This window comes from Olea europaea, unplaced genomic scaffold, assembly GCF_002742605.1.
Source record: "Olea europaea var. sylvestris unplaced genomic scaffold, O_europaea_v1 scaffold2665, whole genome shotgun sequence".
Taxonomy (NCBI): Eukaryota; Viridiplantae; Streptophyta; class Magnoliopsida; order Lamiales; family Oleaceae; genus Olea; species Olea europaea.
The window spans coordinates 18,934-40,639 of NW_019245020.1; the positions used below are offsets into that span (position 1 = coordinate 18,934).

At 35.2% G+C, this 21,706-nt stretch overlaps 2 protein-coding genes across 2 annotated transcripts; one reads left to right on the top strand and one right to left on the bottom strand.

Annotated features, from left to right (window-relative positions):
• The first annotated feature begins 286 nt into the window (after nt 1-286).
• LOC111383354 (premnaspirodiene oxygenase-like) lies at nt 287-9,317 on the top strand. The gene is made up of 5 exons (XM_023007463.1): nt 287-417; nt 1,264-1,671; nt 6,261-6,289; nt 8,224-8,573; nt 8,657-9,317. Exons 1-5 carry the CDS (start codon nt 287-289, stop codon nt 9,275-9,277), a joined length of 1,539 nt encoding a protein of 512 aa, XP_022863231.1. The 3' UTR covers nt 9,278-9,317.
• A 9,911-nt stretch (nt 9,318-19,228) lies between these two features.
• Nucleotides 19,229-20,376, bottom strand: LOC111383355. The gene is made up of 3 exons (XM_023007464.1): nt 19,821-20,376; nt 19,635-19,717; nt 19,229-19,534 (listed from the first exon to the last, which is right to left on the bottom strand). Exons 1-3 carry the CDS (start codon nt 20,374-20,376, stop codon nt 19,229-19,231), a joined length of 945 nt encoding a protein of 314 aa, XP_022863232.1.
• Nucleotides 20,377-21,706: the final 1,330 nt, after the last annotated feature.

Here is a 21,706-nt window from a genome sequence, read left to right on the forward strand (position 1 = left end):
TCATATATCAATTTATTGTGATAATAGGTGAGAAAATAGTATGACACAATATGAAGTAATTGATCACAAACTCAAGAATATAATAATTGGTAATGAAATTGAGATTTCACTAAAAATATGGAGAAATAATTTTTGTTTTACATGTTGATATGTCTAACTTAATCTAAAATACAATAAAGAGCTAACATTACATAGGGGATGTTTTAAGCCCTAAAAGTAGAGTTACAGATGGAAAGGAATATTCAAAATGTGTCAAAACATGAAAAGGGGCCTGTGCCGGATGAATATGACCCTCGAGTGCCAGGTTGGCAATGCCTCGACACTGAAGCGTCCAGCAGGCGCCAGGCAGCCCGAGCCAGCTAGAAGCCAGCTTTACTGTTTTGGGGGCTCAAGCTTGGCACTGAAAAGTTCTCCATGGTCCATATCTTGATCTCTTCAAATCCAACACAAATTTCAATTCTCAATTGGGCTTCAAAATAGAATTTCAACTAGAATTTATCACATAGATTTTGAATAGGATCTTGAAAGCATTCCAACAAATAGAATTCCTCTTAATGTTGACCTTAATTAGAATTCCCAATCCTCTTCAAAATAAAATTCTGTTCACACCCTAATTCTAACATAGACAATATGATTAATGCTATAAGATTCATTGTCGAGTTGTATAATAATCGTATGTTTTAATTTGTAAAAGTAGTGTTTACAGAACACTCTACTGTCTTTATTACTAGAAATACATGTTTGCATTATTATGCAACAAATGCAGGAAACTAGCATCACCAGGAGTCCATTGAAGAAAATTGGTCTATGATAGAATCGATCTTGATGATCAAGTTGAAAGAAATTTTATAATTCGGTGATGAGTTTAAAACTAGAGAAAATTCGAGTAACTAAAATAATAATTGGATGACTTATGGTGTTAAATGTCGTCTAGCATTACATTTGCGTGGAATATCTATATCAGGTTAGTCAAGTCTGACTGTAGAAAATTTTAGTAGCGCAGCGGGCATTTTAAGTAAAGGTTATGCAAGTCAACAATAATGGTACCGCAAACTTGAATAGCAACGGAAATTAAGAAAAAATAATCCGGTGAAAAATCAAAGAATGATGTCATTTGATTGATGCACCTAAAAAACATTTTAACGATTCAGTGAAAAAAATCAAAATAGAATAATATATCTATCTATGCAAATTTCTGTCAATATTGATACACTATCCAACCACTATATATACGAGACATTTTGGGTGCACATCCTCTCCAAGTCCATGGAAGCTGCCTTTGATTGGAAACATGCACCACTTGGTTGGTGCACATCCTCATCGTGCATTAAGAAATTTAACGAAAAAGTACGATCCAGTGGTCCATCTACAACTTGGTGAAGTTCTTGCAATTGTAATATCATCACGTGAAGCTGCCAAAGATGTACTAAAGGTTCATGATCCTGCTTGTGCTGATAGGCCAGAAAGTATTGGAAGTAAAATTATGTGGTATGACTATACCGATATTGCTTTTAGTCCATACAACGAATATTGGAGGCAAATGCGTAAACTATGCATTTTGGAGCTCTTAAGCACAAAAAATGTTCGATCATTTGGCTCTATAAGGCTAGAGGAGTCTTCGCATCTTTTGAAAACCATCCAGTCATCTTCTAGGAAACTCATGAACCTAATGTTGGGAAAAAAAAACTGAGTTATGAGCCGACTTTGGCACGAGTTTTGAGTGGGACTCAGTTGTTCAATTTGGAAGATGAAAGTTGATTTGTATTATCTTCCGTGAGTACAACGAAATCATATACTTACTTGCCAAAGATAATGCTCGGGTGAATGAGAAATTGAGGCTCAAAGTGTGCCACTCAAAAGGGAGTTTATGTGGGAAAAATGAATTTGTTCCACATAGGCAAAAGATGAGAAACTTCAAAGGTCATTGACATTAATGGTAGCCTAGCCTATAAATATTGGCTCATTTTCCTCATTTCAATACACCAAAGCAAAAGTTTTCAAGTTTAGAATATACAAGAAATTCATCTGCATAGAGTTCTGTATTTTCTACATTTCTGTCTTGGTGGTGGTGTAGTTCAGGTACTAGTTCAGTTCGTCGGAGTGGTTTCTGCGGTGTTCGGAAGCTACTGATTTTACCGTTGTATCCTGGAAAACGGACGTTCGTTTTAAACCTCAAGCATGGACGGTGAGGGGACGAATCTGTTTTAAGGAAACTGTGTGTACCACAGGCTTCGGTTTGAAATTTCATTTCCTGCAATTTCAATTATTTGTTCTGTTATTTATTGCAGTAAATTCAATAGTTGATTTGTTGTTCATTCTGTTATTATCCAATTAGTTGTATAACTGTAACTTGCTGTTATATATCATCTTACCGGACAAAAAGCATATACGGTATTGAAATCGTGAATACCGCATTCCTCATTTTTCATAAACCGACCGAACTGATGAAACTTGGGATTTTTCCTACAAGCTTAAAACAGATTTTCAAAAAGGAAAAATTGGTTTCCTATATTGATTATTTCTGAACTGATTAGTTTCTTATATCTGTTATATTGTGGAAACTAATTTGTTGTTTGGTTCTTTCAGAAAACGAAATGGCAACCGATTCCACCAACATGGATTCCAACATGGATGTGTCCCAAGCTGTAGGTACCCAAACTCAAGCTGTGGGTTCTACTATGGGTGTAGGGCCTAGTTCGGCTATGGGTGCAGCTATAGCTGCAGGGCCTAGCTCTGTTATGGCTCAGACTGTGGCTCAAGTGCCAAGTCGTGTTGTGAGCCAACATGTGGCTACTGTACCGGTTAACCTTGGGGAAAAGCGGGAGAAATTCAACGACTTGAATTTCAAGAGGTAGCAGTAGAAAATGCTGTTCTATCTGACCATCTTGAATCTTGCGAGATTTTTGACTGAAAGTGCTCCAAAACTCCAAGATGGTGAGGTGGATGTTCAAGCAATCAGTGCTGTTGATGCTTGGAACCACTCGGACTTCTTATGCCGGAATTACGTCATGAACAGTTTGGCAGATTCGCTATACAACATGTATAGCACCATGAAAACTGCTAAGGAGTTGTGGGAGTTTTTGGACCGGAAATATAAGACTGAGGATGTCGGAGCTAAGAAATTTATCGTCGGCCGATTCTTGGACTATAAGATGGTGGACTCCAAAACTGTAATCAGTCAAGTGCATGAACTTCAAGTGATTCTTCACGAAATTCATGCCGAAGGGATGATTCTGAGTGAAACTTTCCAAGTGGCTGCAATCATTGAAAAATTGCCTCCCGTGTGGAAAGATTTCAAGAATTATCTGAAACACAAGCGAAAGGAAATGAACGTTGAAGAACTGATTGTTAGACTTCGAATTGAAGAAGACAACAAGAGTTTTGAAAAGAAGTGGTTCAATCCTGGTGCGGTTAAGGCCAATATTGTTGAACATGGTCAAGGTAGTAAGAACTACAAAACCAAAGCTGGGCCATCCGGTGGAAAAGGAATCAAGCTAGGACCAAAAGGGGGCATTCCTAAGAAGGAATTTCAAGGGAAGTGCTTCAACTGTGACAAAGTAGGCCACAAATCTTCGAAGTGCAGGTTACTAAAGAAGAAGAAAGAAGCAAATGTGGTTGACTATATGGCACATGATGTGTTGGAGATGAGTCTCGCAGCAGTCATTTCTAAAGTGAACATGACGGGTTCTAACCCAAAAGAGTGGTGGATTGACACCGGAACTACGAGACATGTGTGCTCTGATAAAGAGTTATTTACTGCTTTTGAAGCAGTTAAGAATGGAGAGAAGTTGTTCATGGAAAATTCAGCAACTTCTGAAATCAAAGGCCAAGGAAAAGTGGTTCTGAAGATGACTTGGGGAAAATAACTGACTCTCAACAACATGCTGTATGTGTCGGAAATTCGCAAGAACCTTGTGTCCGGGTCGCTTTTGAATAAGCATGGTTTCCGCATTGTGTTTGAGTCAGATAAGGTCATCTTGTAGAAAAGTGGAATGTTTGTCGAAAAATGTTATGTTTCCGATGGAATGTTTAAACTCAATGTAATGGTTGTTAAACCAAAAATGAATAATAAAGTGAATGCTTCTGTTTACTTGCTTGAGTCTTCCAATGTGTGGCATGGTAGACTAGGACACGTTAACTATGATACTTTACGTAGGCTAGTTAACTTGAAATGCATACCAGCATTCCATGTTGATTCCAAACATAAGTGTGAGACTTGTGTTGAAGCAAAATTGAATAGGTCGTCCTTTAAGTCAATTGAACGAAATACGGAATCACTTGATTTAATTCACAGTGATATATGTGATTTAAAATTTGTACAAACAAGAGGTGGCAATAAGTATTTCATTACTTTTGTCGACGATAGCACGAAATACCGCTATATGTATTTGCTAAAAAGCAAAGATGAAGCGATAGAGAAATTTGTTCTCGATAAAAATGAAGTTGAAAATCAACTTAACAAGAAAATTAAGGTGCTAAGAAGCGATCAAGATGATGAGTATGAAGCGTCGTTTGCTGAATTCTGTGCATAACACGGAATCATACATGAAACCACCGCACCGTATTCACTGCAACAAAATGGTGTTGCTGAAAGGAAAAATCGCACCTTAAAGGAGATGATGAATGCGATGCTAGTAAGTTCTAGATTACCTCAGAACATGTGGGGATGCTGTATTATCAGCAAATTACCTTTTGAATAAGGTGCCTCGAAAGAAAATGGAGAAGACCCCTTATGAGTTATGAAAAGGAAGAACGTCTTCCTATAAATACTTACGAGTGTGGGGATGTCTTGTTAAAGTGGCTGTCCCAACACTAAAGAAGGTGAAGATAGGCCCGAAAACTGTAGACTGCATATTCATTGGATATGCACATAACAGTAGTGCTTATCGATTTCTCGTGTATGAATCTAAAATCCAAGATATTCACAGAAACACGATAATGGCGTAGAGAAACGCTTCGTTCTTTGAACATGTGTTTCCATGCAGGTCCGAAGAAGAGGCAAGTTCTTCTAAACGGACGTATGAGACTATGACTGAACATAGTCAGGACCAAGAACCAAAAGAGGAGGTTGAGGTTGAACCTAGATGTAGCAAAAGGGACAGGATAGAAAAATCTTATGGTCCGGATTTTCTGACCTATATGCTAGAAAGTGAACCTCAAAACTAACAAGAGGCAGTGAACTCCTCGGAAGGACCTCAATGGAAAGAGGCCATTAAAAGTGAAATAGATTCTATCCTGCAAAATCATACATGGGAGCTAGTGGATCTTTTACCAGGAAGTAAACCACTAGGCTACAAGTGGATTTTCAAACGAAAAATGAAAGCAGATGGAACTATTGAAAAGTATAAGGCCGGGTTGGTACTAAAAGGTTACCGACAACGGGAAGGCCTTGATTACTTTGATCCATATTCTCCAATAACGAGAATAACATCCATTAGAATGATACTTGCGATTGCTGCTTTGCGAAATCTTGAAGTACATCAAATGGATGTTAAGACTGTCTTCTTGAACGGAGACTTAGATGAAGAAATCTATATGGAACAACCCGAAGGGTTTTTGTCTCCAGGGCAGGAAAAAAAGGTGTGTAAATTGGTGAAGTCATTGTATGGATTGAAATAAGCACCAAAACAATAGCATGAGAAATTTGACAATGTCATGATGGAGAGTGGATTTAAGATCAACGAGTGTGATAAATGTGTTTACGTTAAAGATATTGAAAATGGCTATGTTATTTTATGTCTTTACATTGATGACATGCTTATTGTTGGTAGCAACGATAAGGTGATCAAATCTACTAAAACCATGTTAAATTCGAGATTTAACATGACAGACATGGATCTAGCTGAAATCATACTTGGAATCAAAATTTCAAGAACGTCGGATGGTCTTGTTCTAAGACAGTCACACATATCCTAGGAAAGTTCAGTAAGGATGATACTGAAATGGCTAGAACCCCGATAGATACGAGTCAACATCTATCTAAAAACAAAGGTGAAAATTTGTCTCAAGTAGAATACTCGAGAATTATTGGAAAACTGATGTACTCGTTGTACAAGACTAGACATAGCCTACACAGTGAGCAAATTGAGTAGATACATGAGTAATCTAGGAGCTGATAACTGGAAAGGAATAGTAAGAATATTAAGGTACTTGAGATATACTCATAATTTTGGACTGCACTACAGCAGATATCCAGCGGTCATTGAAGGATATAGTGATGCTAATTGGATATATAACATAAAAGACTCAAAGTCCACGAGTGGATTTGTGTTCACATTGGCAGGTGTAGCTATATCATGGAAATCTTCTAAACAAACAGTGATAGCCAGATCCATTATGGAATCTGAGTTTATAGCTCTTGATAAAAGTGGTGAAGAGGCTGAGTGGCTACGCAACTTCTTAGAGGATATTCCAAGATGGTCAAAGCCTGTGCCAATAATTTGCATATATTGTAATAGTCAATCGGCAATTGGAAGGGCACAGAACAACATATATAATGGTAAGTGTAGACATATACATCATAGACATAATACCATTAGACAACTACTCTCAACTGGAGTTATCATTATTGATTATGTAAAGTCAAAGGATAACATTGCGGATCCACTAACCAAAGGGTTAAATTTAGAGTTAGTTAAGAAATCATCGAGAGGAATGGAACTTAAGTCCTTGAATGGATAAGTTAATACAAAGGAAAACCCAACCTAGTTGACTGGAGATCTTAAGATTTAGGTTTAAAGAGACAACCTAATTGTAAAGACTTGATATAATCACTGTGGGGGATATTACCTCCTGTCCATTCCTGTGATGCAACAGTGATGCCCGTAAAGATGGAGGATAAGCAATAGGCTTTTAAAGATGGAGGATAAGCAATAGCCAAGTAATGCGGGTTACTTGTAATAAGAAATCACCTATGTGAGAGAGAAGTAGGGCCGCTTTTAAGGGAATTGTGTGGGGCGCAATTCTTGAGAACTCTCACAGATCCAGGCGTATGTTCATAGCCAAAACGAATATAATAATGAGAACTAAAATGTGTTAGGAAGAATCCTATGTGAAGTGTATCATCGTTTACATAAACAGCAGAACAGTTCAAGGACATTGCGTCTACTGGTCAGCCAGTGAAGTAAATATGCTTTCACAAGGGAAGGTTCAAAGGGTAATACCTACCTATCCTATGCAGGTTTCAACTGTTGATCTATATCACCAAGTCGTCATGTGTCACATTCACAAGTCGTCATGTGTCATATGCATGAGTCGCTCCCAATTTTCATTCATGTGGGGGATTGTTGGGAAAAAAACTGAGTTATGGGCCGACTTTGGCACGAGTTTTGAGTGGGACCTGGTTGTTCAATTTGGCATGAGTCGCTCCCAATTTTCATTAATGTGGGGGATTGTTGGGGAAAAAATTTGAGTTATGGGCCGACTTTGGCACGAGTTTTGAGTGGGACCCGGTTGTTCAATTTGGAAGATGAAAGCTGATTTGTGTTCTCCTCCGTGAGTACAATGAAATCATATACTTACTTGCCAAAAATGATGCTCAGGTGAATGAGAAATTGAGGCTCAAAATGTGCCACTCAAAAAGAAGTTTATGTGGAAAAAATGAATTTGTCCCACATAGGAAAAAGATGAGAAACTCCAAAGGTCATTGCCATTAATGGTAGCCTAGCCTATAAATAGTGGCTTATTTTCCTTATTTCAGTACACCAAAGCAAAAGCTTTCAAGTTTAGAATACACAAGAAATTCATTTGCATAGAGTTCTGTCTTTTCTACATTTCTGTCTTGGTGGTGGTGTAGTTCAGGCACTAGTTCAGTTCGCCGGAGTAGTTTCTGCGGTGCTCGAAAGCTACTGGTTTTACCGTTGTATCCTGGGAAACGGACGCTCGTTTTAAACCTCAAGCACCGGCGGTGAGGGGGCGAATCTGTTTTAAGGAACTGTGTGTAACACAGGCCTCGGTTTGAAATTTCATTTCCTGCAATTTCAATTATTTGTTCTGTTATTTATTGTAGTAAATTCAATAGTTGATTTGTTGTTCATTCTGTTATTATCCAATTAGTTGTACGACTGTAACTTGTTGCTATATATCATCTTACTGGACAAAAAACATATATGATATTGAAATTGAGAATATCGAATTCCTCATTTTTCATAAACCAACCGAACTGGTGAAACTTGGGATTTTCCCTACACCTAACTGATAAAATATCCTCATTTACAAGTTGAATGACATGCAGAGCAGCATTCGGTGAAGTACTAAGAGACAAAGACAATTCGATAATGCTGATGAAGGAAGGAACAACCTTGGCTGGAGGCTTTGCATTGGCTGATTTTTTCCCTTCTTCAAAGTTGCTTCAAGTCATGAGTTGGAATAAAAATAGATTGTTGAAGATGCAGGGTAAACTTGATGCAATTCTCGATCCCACGATCAATGAGCGTAGAGATACCCTAGCTAAAACTAAAAGAGGCAATGGTGTGTTTGGTGGTGAAGACATAGTTGATGTTCTACTCAGATTACAACAAAGTGGAGAACTTGCTGTTCCAATAACTAATGACAACATCAAAGCAATCATTCTTGTAAGGATTTTATATATAAGATTTTATTCATTTCTTCTTAGCATTTATTAGTCCAGCATCAATAACAATTGTCAAGATTGCAGGACTTGTTTTCGGTTGGAACTGAAACTTCATCCACCACAATCGACTGGGCCATGGCAGAAATGATGAGAAATCCTCACGTGATGGCGAAGGCACAAATTGAAATAAGAGAAACTGCTAAGGGAAAGAAGACAATTGAAGAGAGCGATGTTCAATCGCTGAAATATCTCAAGTTGGTCATCAAGGAAACATTGAGGCTGCACCCTCCAGTTCCTTTACTTCCAAGAGCATGCAGGGAAGAATGTGAAGTTAATGGCTACACTATACCCATCAAAACCAGAGTCATGATTAATATATGGGCTTTGGGAAGAGATCCAGATCATTGGCCTGAAGCAGAAAGCTTTAAACCCGAGAGGTTTGAGAAAAATTCAGTTGATTTCTTGGGAAGTAACTTCGAATTTCTTCCATTTGGAGCCGGAAGGAGGTCTTGTCCAGGTATGAACTTTGGCTTAGCAAATGTTGAGCTTCCTTTAGCTCAACTTCTCTACCACTTTGACTGGAAACTTCCTAAAGGAATGAAACATAGTGAAGTCGATTTGTTGGAGGGAGAAGGAATAACTGTGCCAAGGAAAAATGGTCTTTACTTGATTCCCACACCCTACAACTCTTCCATTGATGGCTGAATATTAATCCAACCAAAGGGGGATTGAAAGAGTTTGAACTTTTTGCTATGATGTTATGTGTAGATCACTATTTGTAATTTACTATGCCTTAGACTAGATTAAAGTAATAGATTTATAAATAAAGTCAAAGTTCAATGTATTGATAGTATATGTCTTGAAGGAGTAAAAGAGTTAAAAGAGATATCTAAGAAGATTACATATGATCAATAATATACAAGTAGAATTCAAAAGAGCGTCAAAGTGCTGAACAAGTCATGCTCCGAATTCTCGATCACAAGTTGCGACACATTTTTAACATAGAAAATATTTAAATTTGAAAAATGCTATTTCTAGATGAATTATGCATTCACGTTAGCTCTCCAACACACTTTAAATTATCTTAATTCGATATCGAAAAAGAAAGATGTGACAAAAATACTAACTACTACTCAATAGAGCTCGCTAATCTAGGCCCTCGAGCTCTCAACCCAAAATAGAACCTTGGCCACTAGCTAGGCTCTAGCTTGGCACTCAAGCTGTAGGATTACATGGTAAAACCCTATTTCATGATTTTTAACCTCTATTAATTCCTACACCACCTCAAACACTTCATATATATTGTATACCCAAGCCCTAATTCGTCCCAAACTATCTCTGTGCCATTGGTTGAGCTATTATATCCTATAGAGATCAAATACTAATTTCAATAATCTTTTGATTCAAGACAAGAGCAAATGCCAAAAATATTTTCATTTCTAATAAGCCTTTACAATTCAAAAGTTGGGAAAAGACAGATGGAGTTCTAGATGTTTTAGAATGAGTTCGTTCTTGATGATTCACGCAAAGGAAAAAGAAGTTCAGAGTTGATAGAAAGTGCAGGTTACACAATCGAAGAGTCCTTTGGTGATTTACAAGTTGAAAGATCAGAGTCTACTAAAATTTAGTTATGTCTGGATCAATTGTAAGTTATTTTTCCTAATGGATCATTTTGACAAGGTTTACCAGAAGGTTTTCAATGGATTTTCCTTTGTTTACAATTTTTGGTGTTGATTTACTTTTTGTCTTTATTGCTTTTGATCCATATTGTGCGATTATTTAACTTAGGGTTTACATTGTATTTAACTTTAATCATCTAGAAACAATAAACAAGTGACATCTGGTTTTTTCTTGGTTAATTTTACATATTTGAGTCCAAATTAAGTGATAAATATTCTTAACAATTAGTATTGGAGGTTAATATAGATCCTTGATCCAATTTTGTCTATGCCATTTTGATGAAGGATCTAAGAATGAGATAGATATTTATGAGGTTTATGGCCGTGTAAAGAGAGTATCAAGTTACATGAGATTAATAAATTAGTCTTTAAGAAAGTGAATGAAATTGAATAGAAAAAGATATACTTATAGTCAAACTTGAGGAGTCTACTAGAGGTGGATGAGTTGAGGGTTGAGAAAGCGTCTTTAGAAGTAAAGTTTATCAATCTTAGAGTGATCTTGAAAAATCAAATACCCATTTTCAATCTTTCTCTAGTGGATCTAAGAAGGATTGATAACATAACAGGTCTCAACAAACATGTTGGGAATAGAGGAGGTTTAGGCTTTAATAAAATAAATTCTAAAATCTCTCTCTCTCTTCTAAAAACAAGTTTGTACCTATCTCGATTCAGCCTAAGGTTCAAAATTATAAACCTAAAGTTGTTCCTATGTTTATCTCCAATCATCACCATTGTGTTAAGTTAGGATACATACGACCTAGGTGTCGCAAACTTTTGAGTATGACCAACTTTATATTTGTCTCTAACAAACCTAAAAGTGTAATAGCCCCAGGGCCTAGAGTATCTATGCAACATATGGTTCACCAACCTAAAGTTGGTCCTAGGTTCATTCTTACATGTCATAACTGTGATGTTTTAGGTCACATAAGACTTAGATACTGTAAGTCCATTAGTAGGAACAATAAGCAAACTCTAACTATTCATGTTATATTGTTGACTGATCAAGTACAATGCTTCTAAAAATACAAATTTTCAAATTCGAAAGTTTCATATCAAAAAATTGGATCTCTAGTTGAGGTTAAAATTTTGGAGCATAATTTCTTCGACTAGAAATTGATTTGTGAAAAAATACTTCAACTGTATTTTACTTCTTTGACCTCCAAATTGCGTCCAACTGATCATATGTGATTTTCAATCATCATTTATGGTCCGAATTAACTATTGAATGCCTACACATTGGTCCCCAAACTTTGAATTTCTTTCATTTTTTTCCCATTTTTCGTTCCTTTATTATCATTCCACCAATTTGCATTGAATTCAATCTAACAATCATAATTAACACATAATTAAGCTATAACTTATTCAAATCACTAACAAATACTCCAATTTATTGGCTTAGATAATTGTATAAAATACACTTATTATTAATTTATAGAGATAAATCTAGAAGATTGCTTGACTCATACTAATCTACATGGATAAATCCTTAAAAAATTATATGGAGAAGATAAACTGAGAATTTTTGGATGCACTAATGCTAACTTTTAGTAGACTAGAATGGTAGTAAATCGCAATCAAAATATTAGTTTACTCTTAAGCAGTGTGTTGGAAATGTTTTAGACAGGAAACAACCACTGATTTAATAGTAGAAGCCTTGTACACCGAATGTTGTAATTTGGATCACGAAGTTCATCAATGAACTTGGAGTAGTTGATTATATGCATCTGTATTGTGATAGCAATGGAACCATCGCGCAAGTGAAGGAACTAAGGTATTATCAATGACTAAACATGTGTTAATGCAATCATCTTATCAAAAAGATAATACAAAGAAATGACTTAAAGAAGAAAGAAAAAATTCCCACAAATTATTAGGTGCAGATCCCCTAACAAATAGTTTTTGGAGCATAAATATGAATGTCATATAAACTCTTATGGTATAAGATACAAAATTGATTAATCTAGTACAAGAGAGAGTTTGTAAGTGTTATGCCTTAGGTCCAATCAGTTTTGAACGTAAATACTTTTAATAAATAATTGATACATTCTATTTATGACGATCTATTATTTAATTGAATTAATATTCTAATAATTAAACAATAAATTTAGTATATTCAAGTCTTGATAAGTTGTGAACCATAATGAGTCATGATTATAAGATACAAATAACATATGATTGAATCTTAAATCATCCATGATTGTAAGTAAAAAGGAGATACCGATATCATTTTCACGAATAGATCATTATTTGTGTCATTTATTACTTGTGAAGTAGTAGCTGATCTCACATGCTAAAATGTAGTGACATTTAAATGAGCACATTGATGTTTTGGTAGATAACAAAAAATTGGAGACTCATTGAAGAGTTACCACATAGATAACTATCTGAGTAATAGTAGTTAATATCTAAAGTTCAATACTGAAATTAATCATAGGACTTAAGGTTATTATAATGCCTTATATGGGTACAGTCATATTTTGGTGATGCCGAATGTTGCTCTACTAAGAGCTGCAAATACATTGTTCAATGATTACGCCCAAAGAATAACGCTGTAGTGGTAGTACAACTTTGGGGTGTCAATTCAACAAATATTTCAATTGTTTGATAGAAAAAGCATGACTAAATCGATGAAAAACTAATAAATGTTAAACCAATATCAAAATTCATTCAAGATATGGAAATTTTAATCTTAGAATTGTTTAATGGGGAAAATATTAGACTAAATGAATTAAAGGATGTTGAAATCACCAAAACCGATTGAGTTCCTTTGTGGTTTCACCAAGATTGTTAATTCTCCATGGAGTTTCTTGTGTCAAAGATGAGAGAAAAGTGTGTGGGAATGTTCTCTAGGTCTTAGAGGAGATTTAGGGTTTATATATGGTGTGGAAGATTTGTTTCCATGAGTGGTTGAACGGAATTAGGAAACTAGAAAATTCACGCTGGATAGCTTTCAATATTTTGGCCATAACATTCTCTTCCGAAGTCCTATTGAAGCGATTCAAAGTGCATTAGAAAGCTAACAAAAAGGGCTATAATTTTCTACAATAGGTCTTTCCTTCTTAGAAAGTTTACTGGGGGGAAATGGATCACAATCTTTGACTGAAAATCTGAAATATTCTTGTGCGGTTAAAAATCTATTTGTGAAAATATTGTGGTCATATTTCACTTTTTTTGACTTCTAATTGCATCAATTTGACCCCTAGCATTGTCAAATCATCATTCCATCTTCCCGTTTCATCTTTGAATTATTTACAACTTGATCCTTGGACTTTCACTTACTTCCATTTTGATTCTTTTTCGCTCTTTTTCTCCCGAATTCACTGTATCCATCATTTGCAACCTAAATCAAAATATAAGGGTACTTAGTGCATTTAGGCATCAATATATCATAATAATGCAAGTATAAATGGATGAATTACTTAATAATTTGTGATATTATCACACTCCCAATTTTTTTATTGCTAGTCCCTAGCAATTTAATGAAAACAAGACAAATTAACGATTAGGTTATGCTACAATTTAAATTGTTAAGTTCCAGTTTAACCACAACCCATACCCTTTTCAAACTCAACACGACAAGAGGTTAACAATGTCATGATAATCAGGATATCAAAATGTGACATCCTAAAACTTTAGTAAGTTTACAATGCATATTCATACCTTGTATTGTGATGTATATTTCATATAACATAGTAAAAAAATTTATTTAATAATATAATAAGCTTATAAAAAAATTGAATTAAAATTTTAGATAAAAACCATGTGAAAAAAATTAAGGAAAATGAGGTGACTACTCTCAATAAATGACCTTGCCACTCTAAATATGAAAATGACAAATGGTATAAGATGGCTACCCTACACATATCACTTTGCCACTCTAGATACTACAATGACAAATGACATAATATGGTAAAAGGTGGAAAAATAATGATTAAGGAAAAATAAATTAATTATTAATTTAATTCTAAATTAATACTATAAATAGGGGAGAAGGAGAGAAATGGAAATGCATACAAAAAGAACCAAAGTCAAGTAATTTTATAAAGATAGCACTTTAATTGTCTTGCAACTTGAAGGTGAGTAGTCTATACCTACTTTTATTTCAAACATATTTATTGCAATTATGTTTATTGGATTACTTCTTGCCTTTCAAATCATTTATAGATCCAAGATTCTATCCATTCATATTGACATTGCGTTGAATATTGGCATTGCATTGGATAATGATTAATATTATTGTTTTCATACCAAGTTTGTGTAATAACTAATGAGCTCATATATTGTTATATTCATATTACGCGCATGGGTAGGATTGAACATCTATAATGGGGGCCCATTGTTTTCCTTTCTTATTCAAATTAAAGAATGATTATGGTATAGATTACTCACTGAAATCTATTCACATATTCTTGTAGATGATCACTATTGAATACATTAACTTCACCTCGGGTGAATGGATGACTTCAGAAAATGGCCGATATTGCATGTATGTCAAGGAAGTCCACACATTGATGACGTATCCAAAATTTTTGGGTTTCCATCACTTTGTGGGATCCCATTACTATGTTGACTACTTCAAGGCCACTACTATGACGTACTTATTTCCAAATGATTTTCCTAGAGAAATAATATGTCCTGGTGGTCTTTGATATAAATCAATTGGTTATGATAGTAAGATATGGTGCATAGTGCGACTTTTGCGTAGTGCAATTTTTGTGTAGTGAAAACTTTTGTAATGTAATTTTTGTATATCTACTAGTCTCTAATATACTTTTTGCAATGTAACCAAGTATATAAGAAAATTTTCAACTATCTTATATTTATTGTTGTTTGCCTACTCCATACTCTACAAATAGCCAAAAGTTTTCTCTCTTCACAAAGTATATAAAATTTTGAAATCTTTATACGTAAAGTTAAATGACTAAATTAGGATTGTGACACAAAAACACTTACCAAATGTGTGAGTGTGTATCAAGCCATAGCCATTTTACCGCCAACCCTAAACATGCAACATCAAGTATGTCTCGAGCTAAAGGTCCAGCCCCATAACTCACGAGTATCAAATTGTTTAGTGCAAAGTTTCCCTCTATGGAGCTAAGAAAGATATTCACTCAAAACATGGAGGCTTAAACAACTATGCACAAGCAACAGACAAACATTGATTACATGATAGGCACACTATCAATCGAGAATTCATCAATTTCTTACCGCAAGCCCACATAGGATCAAAACAGCCAATGCAAAAGGTTGTAAAGAAGGTTAAGTCGGGAGATATATAAAGAGGGGTAAAAAGAATTTAAGGACTTCCAAATACATAACTAGGCATTTTATCAAGCATTTCAATAAATCTCATCCTTTACATAAGTGCATTCCTCAATATTTCAATTCCTCACATCTGTCTTCTTTTTCTTTTCTACATTTTTTCTCTTTTTTTTATTTTTTTTGTATTTTTTTTCATATTTTCCTTCTTTTTCTTTTTCTTGTTTTTTGTGTTTTCTTTCTTCACTTTAGCACTTATCAACTCTTATCGCTTTCCTTGTCACTTTTCTTTTCAAATGAACATTTAATACCTACTATACACTTAGAAGCATAAAAGTAGAAGAAGATGTTTATAGACTTTATTCCAATGTAAAGAGGTATGGATAATATAGATACATGGAAAGAAATGGCTATATATGTGTATTGGCTCAAAGTGGTTACTAAGGGATTATAATCATGAAAAAGAACTGGTCTAAAGGCTCAAATTCAATCCGAAATTGGCTGTCATTATTTCCCATGTATGATCCACCGTCTTAGCACAGACCATGTTATGTTATTTTCAAAAGTAGTTTTCAATTCACAAAATTCAGCAAGTGTCCCAACATCTAGACTCTCATTACACAAAATTAACTCCTAGTGGCTATTTTATCATTCAAGGGAATAGACATGCAACAAATCATAGACTCAAACAAAAACTTCCTCTCAATTCCATATGATTCGCAATTATTTAAGCAATTTACAACAAAATTCAAATTGATCATCCCCCAACTAAATATTACATTGTTCTCAATGCATAAAAATGTCTTCAAAAATAAAAAGAGGTAAGGTATTATTTGAATACTGCAGTAAATCAACATAAGCTTGAAGGATAAAAAGCCTGAAAGATCTCAATTGAGGGACAATGCAAGGAATGAAAATAAACCTAAAAATGAATGCAAAATATACTAAGAAGAAAAAAAATCTAAAATTAAATATACAAAAAAAAAGCAAAGTGAAAGACAAACATGAATGATGTTAAGGATAGTAAACGGGGTCTGCAAGAGAAATTTCTTCAACCGCAGGCACCTGTTGCCCATGAGCTATTTTGAGATGCTGTTCATTCACTTTGAACACTCTACCAACATTAGGATCTTTAATTTCAACCACCCCACGTTCAAAAACTCGTAGTACCACAAAGGGGCTAGTCCACCTAGAAAAAAGTTTTCCTGGGTGCTTATGGAGTCTAGAATAATACTAGTATACTTTTTGATTTGGTTCAAAAGTCTTTCTCAAAATGTTTTTATCATGAAATGCTTTCATTTGCCTTATGGATTCTAGAACTCTCATAAGGATCATTTCTCAACTCTTCTAACTCAGTTAATTAAAATTTCCTAAAGACCAATCTTTACGATTGGGGTTCTCCGTTTTCTCCAATATTTGCTTAATCTCCCTATTAACCAATTCTACCTGTCCACTAGTTTGGGGGTGGTAAACAATGAAAATTTTATGAATAACCCCATACATTTTCAGTAATGCCTCAAATGAACGATTGCAAAAGTATGTGCCTCTATCACTAATAATAACATTTTCTTTGAGAAATTTAACAACTATTTTATTGTCATTAGCCCTACAAGAAGTTGCGTCTACCCATTTAGGCACATAATCTACTGCCGTAATAATATATAGGTAACCAAAAGAAGGTGAAAAGGATCTTATAAAGTCAATTCCCTAATAATCAAGTACTTCTATTACCAAAGTAGGGTTTAAAGGCATCATATTACGTCGGGACACAGCACCTAACTTTTGGTACCTTTCACAAGATCTACAATAAGCATTAGTATCTTTAAATAAGGTGGGCCAGTAAAAATCATATCGCAAAATTTTTACCGTAGTCTTTTTAATAGAAAAATGGTCACCACATGCTTGAGTACAACAAAAATTAAGTATGCTAAGTATCTTTTTATTGGGGACACAACGTCTTAAGATTTGATCGGGACAGTACTTAAACAAACATGGGCCATCCTAGAAGAAATTACGTACCTCAACCAAGAACTCTCTCTTATCTTGTGCACTCCAATCCTTTCAGATTTCATCTACAGCTAAATAATTTACAATATAAGTAAACCATGGTAGAGAAGAAACAGAAAATAAATTCTCATCTGGAAATTCATCTCGATTGGCAAGGTGTTTATATTGTCTTCAAAGGTCAGCCTTGACAAATGGTTTGCTACGACATTCTCCACTCCTTTCTTATCTTTGATGGTAATATCAAACTCCTGTAAAAGCAAAATTCACTGTATTAAACGTGCCTTAGTATCCTTCTTTGTAAGAAAATACTTAAGGTTGCACAATCTATGAAAATTGTAACAGGAGAGTCAATCAAAATAGAAACTTATCAAGCGCAAAGACTATAGTTAGTAACTCTCTTTTAGTTGTGGAATAGTTCATTTGAGCACTGTTTAGATTTCTACTAGCGTAGTAAATAACGAAAGGTTTATCTTCACTTTGCTGTCCAAGTATAGCACCTACTGCATAATCACTAACATCACACATAATTTCAAACGGTAATGTCCAATCAAGTGGTTGAAATATAGGTGTGGAAGTGAGTTTGTTAATCGGTGTTTTAAATGCCTCTTGGCATTCTGAGGTCCATTCAAAAGTGGCTTCTTTACTTAGATGGTTACACAATGGTCGATGAAAAGTTCTGTATAAATCTCCTATAAAAACTTGCATGACCTAGGAATGATCTGACGTCTTTCACTATCTTAAGTGTAGGCAATTTAGAGATTAATTCAATTTTAGATTTGTCGACCTCTATCCCTTTGGAAGAAATTACATGTGCTTAGACAATTCCTAAAGGTACCATAAAATGACATTTTTTTCAATTTAAAACTAAACCTTTTTCCTCACACTAGGTCAAGACTCTTTTCAAATTCAACAAGTATGCATCAAACGAGACTCCAAACACAGTCAGGTCATCCATGAAGACTTCCATGCAATCCTCTACCATGTCACTAAATAGGCTTGTCATGCATCTTTAAAATGTAACGAGTGTATTACAAAGTCCAAATGGCATCCTACAAAATGCATAGGTACCAAATGGATAAGTAAATGTGGTCATTTCCTGGACTTCGAAGGCTATCTTAATTTGATAGTAACCAGAGTAGCCATATAGAAAACATTAAAAGAGATGGCCAGCCATACACTCCAGAATTTGGTCTAAAAAGGGAAGGGAAAAGTGGTCTTTATGGGTGGCAGCATTCAATTTCCTATAATCAATGCACATGCGCCATCTAGTCACTGTTTTTGTGGAGACCACTTCACCCATTTCATTTTCACCACAATGACACCTAACTTTTTAGGGACTACTTGTGTAGGACTAACTTATTTACTGTTTGCAATCGGGTAAATGATAACTGCATCTAATAATTTTAACACCTCATTTTTCACAACTTCTTTCATCATTGGGGTTTAGCCTACATTGTGGGTCTCTTCTAGGGGTGGTTCCTTCCTCTAGATTAATTCTATGTGAGCAAATTAGAGGACTAATACCCTTAATGTTAGCTATGGTCCAGCCAAATGCAAATTTGTGCTCATTCAGAATGTACAAAAGTTGCTTACATTGCAAATCATCCAATTCTAAAGATATAATTATAAGAAAAGTATCACCTGGTCCAAAAAATTCGTGTTTGAGTCTTGGAGATAACGATTTCAACTCTGGTTTGGGGCTCTCAATGCTTCATGGTTGCTGTCTTTCCATTTTTTCTAGCAATTCTTCAAACTCGGGTTGCCATGTTGATGTCCCATAATCTTGAAATTTTGCAAAAACAGCACAAACGTTAGCATACTCTTCATTATTAAGACTTGCTGGAATTGCTGAATTCAAAAGAAAAAGTTTCAAGGGGTTAAAATCAGCAGTTGCAGATGCCTCCTCCTGAGTGAGTGCCTCAATCATATATGTGTGATGACACTCATCATTTTCTGTTGGTTGCTTAGTGATGTGAAAAATATTGACTTCTAAAGTCATATTCCCAAAAGATAACTTCTAAAGGTTTACCAAGAATGATAGGAATTTTAGAATCAACTTTTAGATCTAAAACTAAGAAATCAACAGGGTAGTAATATTTATCAATTTGAACTAACACATCCTCAACTACTCCTCTAGGACTTATAATGGACCGATCAGCTAATTGTAGAAACACAAAAGTGGGTTTTATCTCACCTAGACCTAACAACAGGTATTACATAGGGCATGAGATTAACACTAGCTCCTAAATCAAGAAGAGCTTATGCAAACTCATGGTTCCCGATGATGTAAGAAACAATAGGACAGTCGAGGTCCTTATATTTCGGTGGGATCCTTTTTTCTATCACAGCACTCACTTGTTCAATCAAGAAAGTAATTTTCTTAACGTTATGTCTCCTTTTCACAATGCACAAGTATTTAAGGATTTTAGCATATGTAGGAACCTGTGAAATCACGTGCAAAGGAGATAGATTGATTTTTACTTGCCAAAGGTATTCTAGGATTTCACTATGTAGATTGACCGATTTCGGAGTGAGCTTAGGAGCTTGAGGAAAGGATACTCTAGATGGATTTCCTACTACCTCATCGCTAGGGCTACTTTTTCCAGACTCACTAGACTCTTTTTCATTTTTTCTAGGTTTGGGGATTGGTTCTATAACCTTTCCAAATCGAGTGGTGATGGCATTCATTTTCTTAGGATTGTTTTCTCCCGAACATAAGGTTTGTGCCATGTGTTGTCCATTAGAATTTGGTTGAGCTTGAGCTGGGAATTTTTCATGTTCTCCAACAGCTAAGGCCTTGGTCAATTTAGACATATGATTTTTCATTTCCTTGTTTTCCTCAATTATTCGAGTGATCATAGTCTCAAATTTTTTATTTGTCTTACTCTATACCTCTATGAATGCATGTAGGGTATCTTCTAAGGAGCTCCTAGAGGATCTGGGTTGATATGAGGGTGTAGTGTACGCTCTATTCGATTGTGTGGCTTGCTGGTTGTCAAATTTCCCACTAAGATTGGATGATTCTGTCATCTTGGATTGTAAGTTTCAGATAAATGAGAGTAGGGCTTTTTGTGCATACCTAAGGCATTACAATGTTCCTCATAAACCTCCTCATCTCAGTCAAAGTGGTATACTCTTAGGTCGAGTGATCTATTCCACCACACACAAAACAAGGTCCTAGAGATTCAATATGAGAAATAGTTTGTATTGGCTTCAAGTCTTTAACACGCAAAGTTTCAAGTTCTCTAGCGAGGGCTTCCACTTTGGCTCTAAGTCTTTCCTCCTCCCTAAGATGATAAATACTTGTGCTAGTGGGGTTTCCTATGGGTTGTGACCTGTTAGTATTTTCAGTAGTGCTAGGTTCATCCAAAGTATGAGCTTTCTCAGCTAAATACTCCATGGCCTCATCCGGATCTTTTTACATGAAATCACCTTTACACATCATCTTAACAAATTGAACTTCATTATGTGTTAATCCCTCATAGAAATAACTCACCATACACCAACTCTCATAACCATGGTGGGACAAAGGACTTCTAGTTTTTTATATCTTTCCCATGCTTGGTATAAAGTCTCACTATCCTTTTGAAAAAATGAGGAAATTTATTTCTTAAGGGCGCTAGTTTTATGATGGGAAAATATTTGTTGAAAAATGCTTGAGTCATTTAAGCCCAAGTGCCAATTGAACGTGGTCTCAATGAATACAACCAGCTTTTTGCTCTTTCTTTAAGTGAAAAAGGGAAATATTTAAGCCTAACTACATTTGTTGTACCATGATGATTGTGGAAGGTTGCAACCACCGTATCAAATTTCCTAATGTGCATGTATGGATTTTCATTGTCAAGTCCATGAAAAGTGTGAAGAAGTTGAATCACTCTAGATTTAAGCTTTATATGTGGCATATTAGGTAAAAACAGTATACATGATGGTGTGGATGTGCATGTGGGATGAAGATAATTCTGTAAAGTCCTATAAGGTGCCGAGTAACGTGGTGTTCGTGGCAATAGATGCAGTATCAAAAAAAGGGTTATAGAGAGTTTCAAACACTGTAAAAAGGTTTCGCGGTAGAACTCCCTTGATCGCCTCGATTCCTGCTCATAAAACACCAAGAACAAAGAAAATGTATGAAAACAAAATAAAAATAAATAAATAACAATGACAAAATTTGAATCAAGTAAAAATAAAAGTA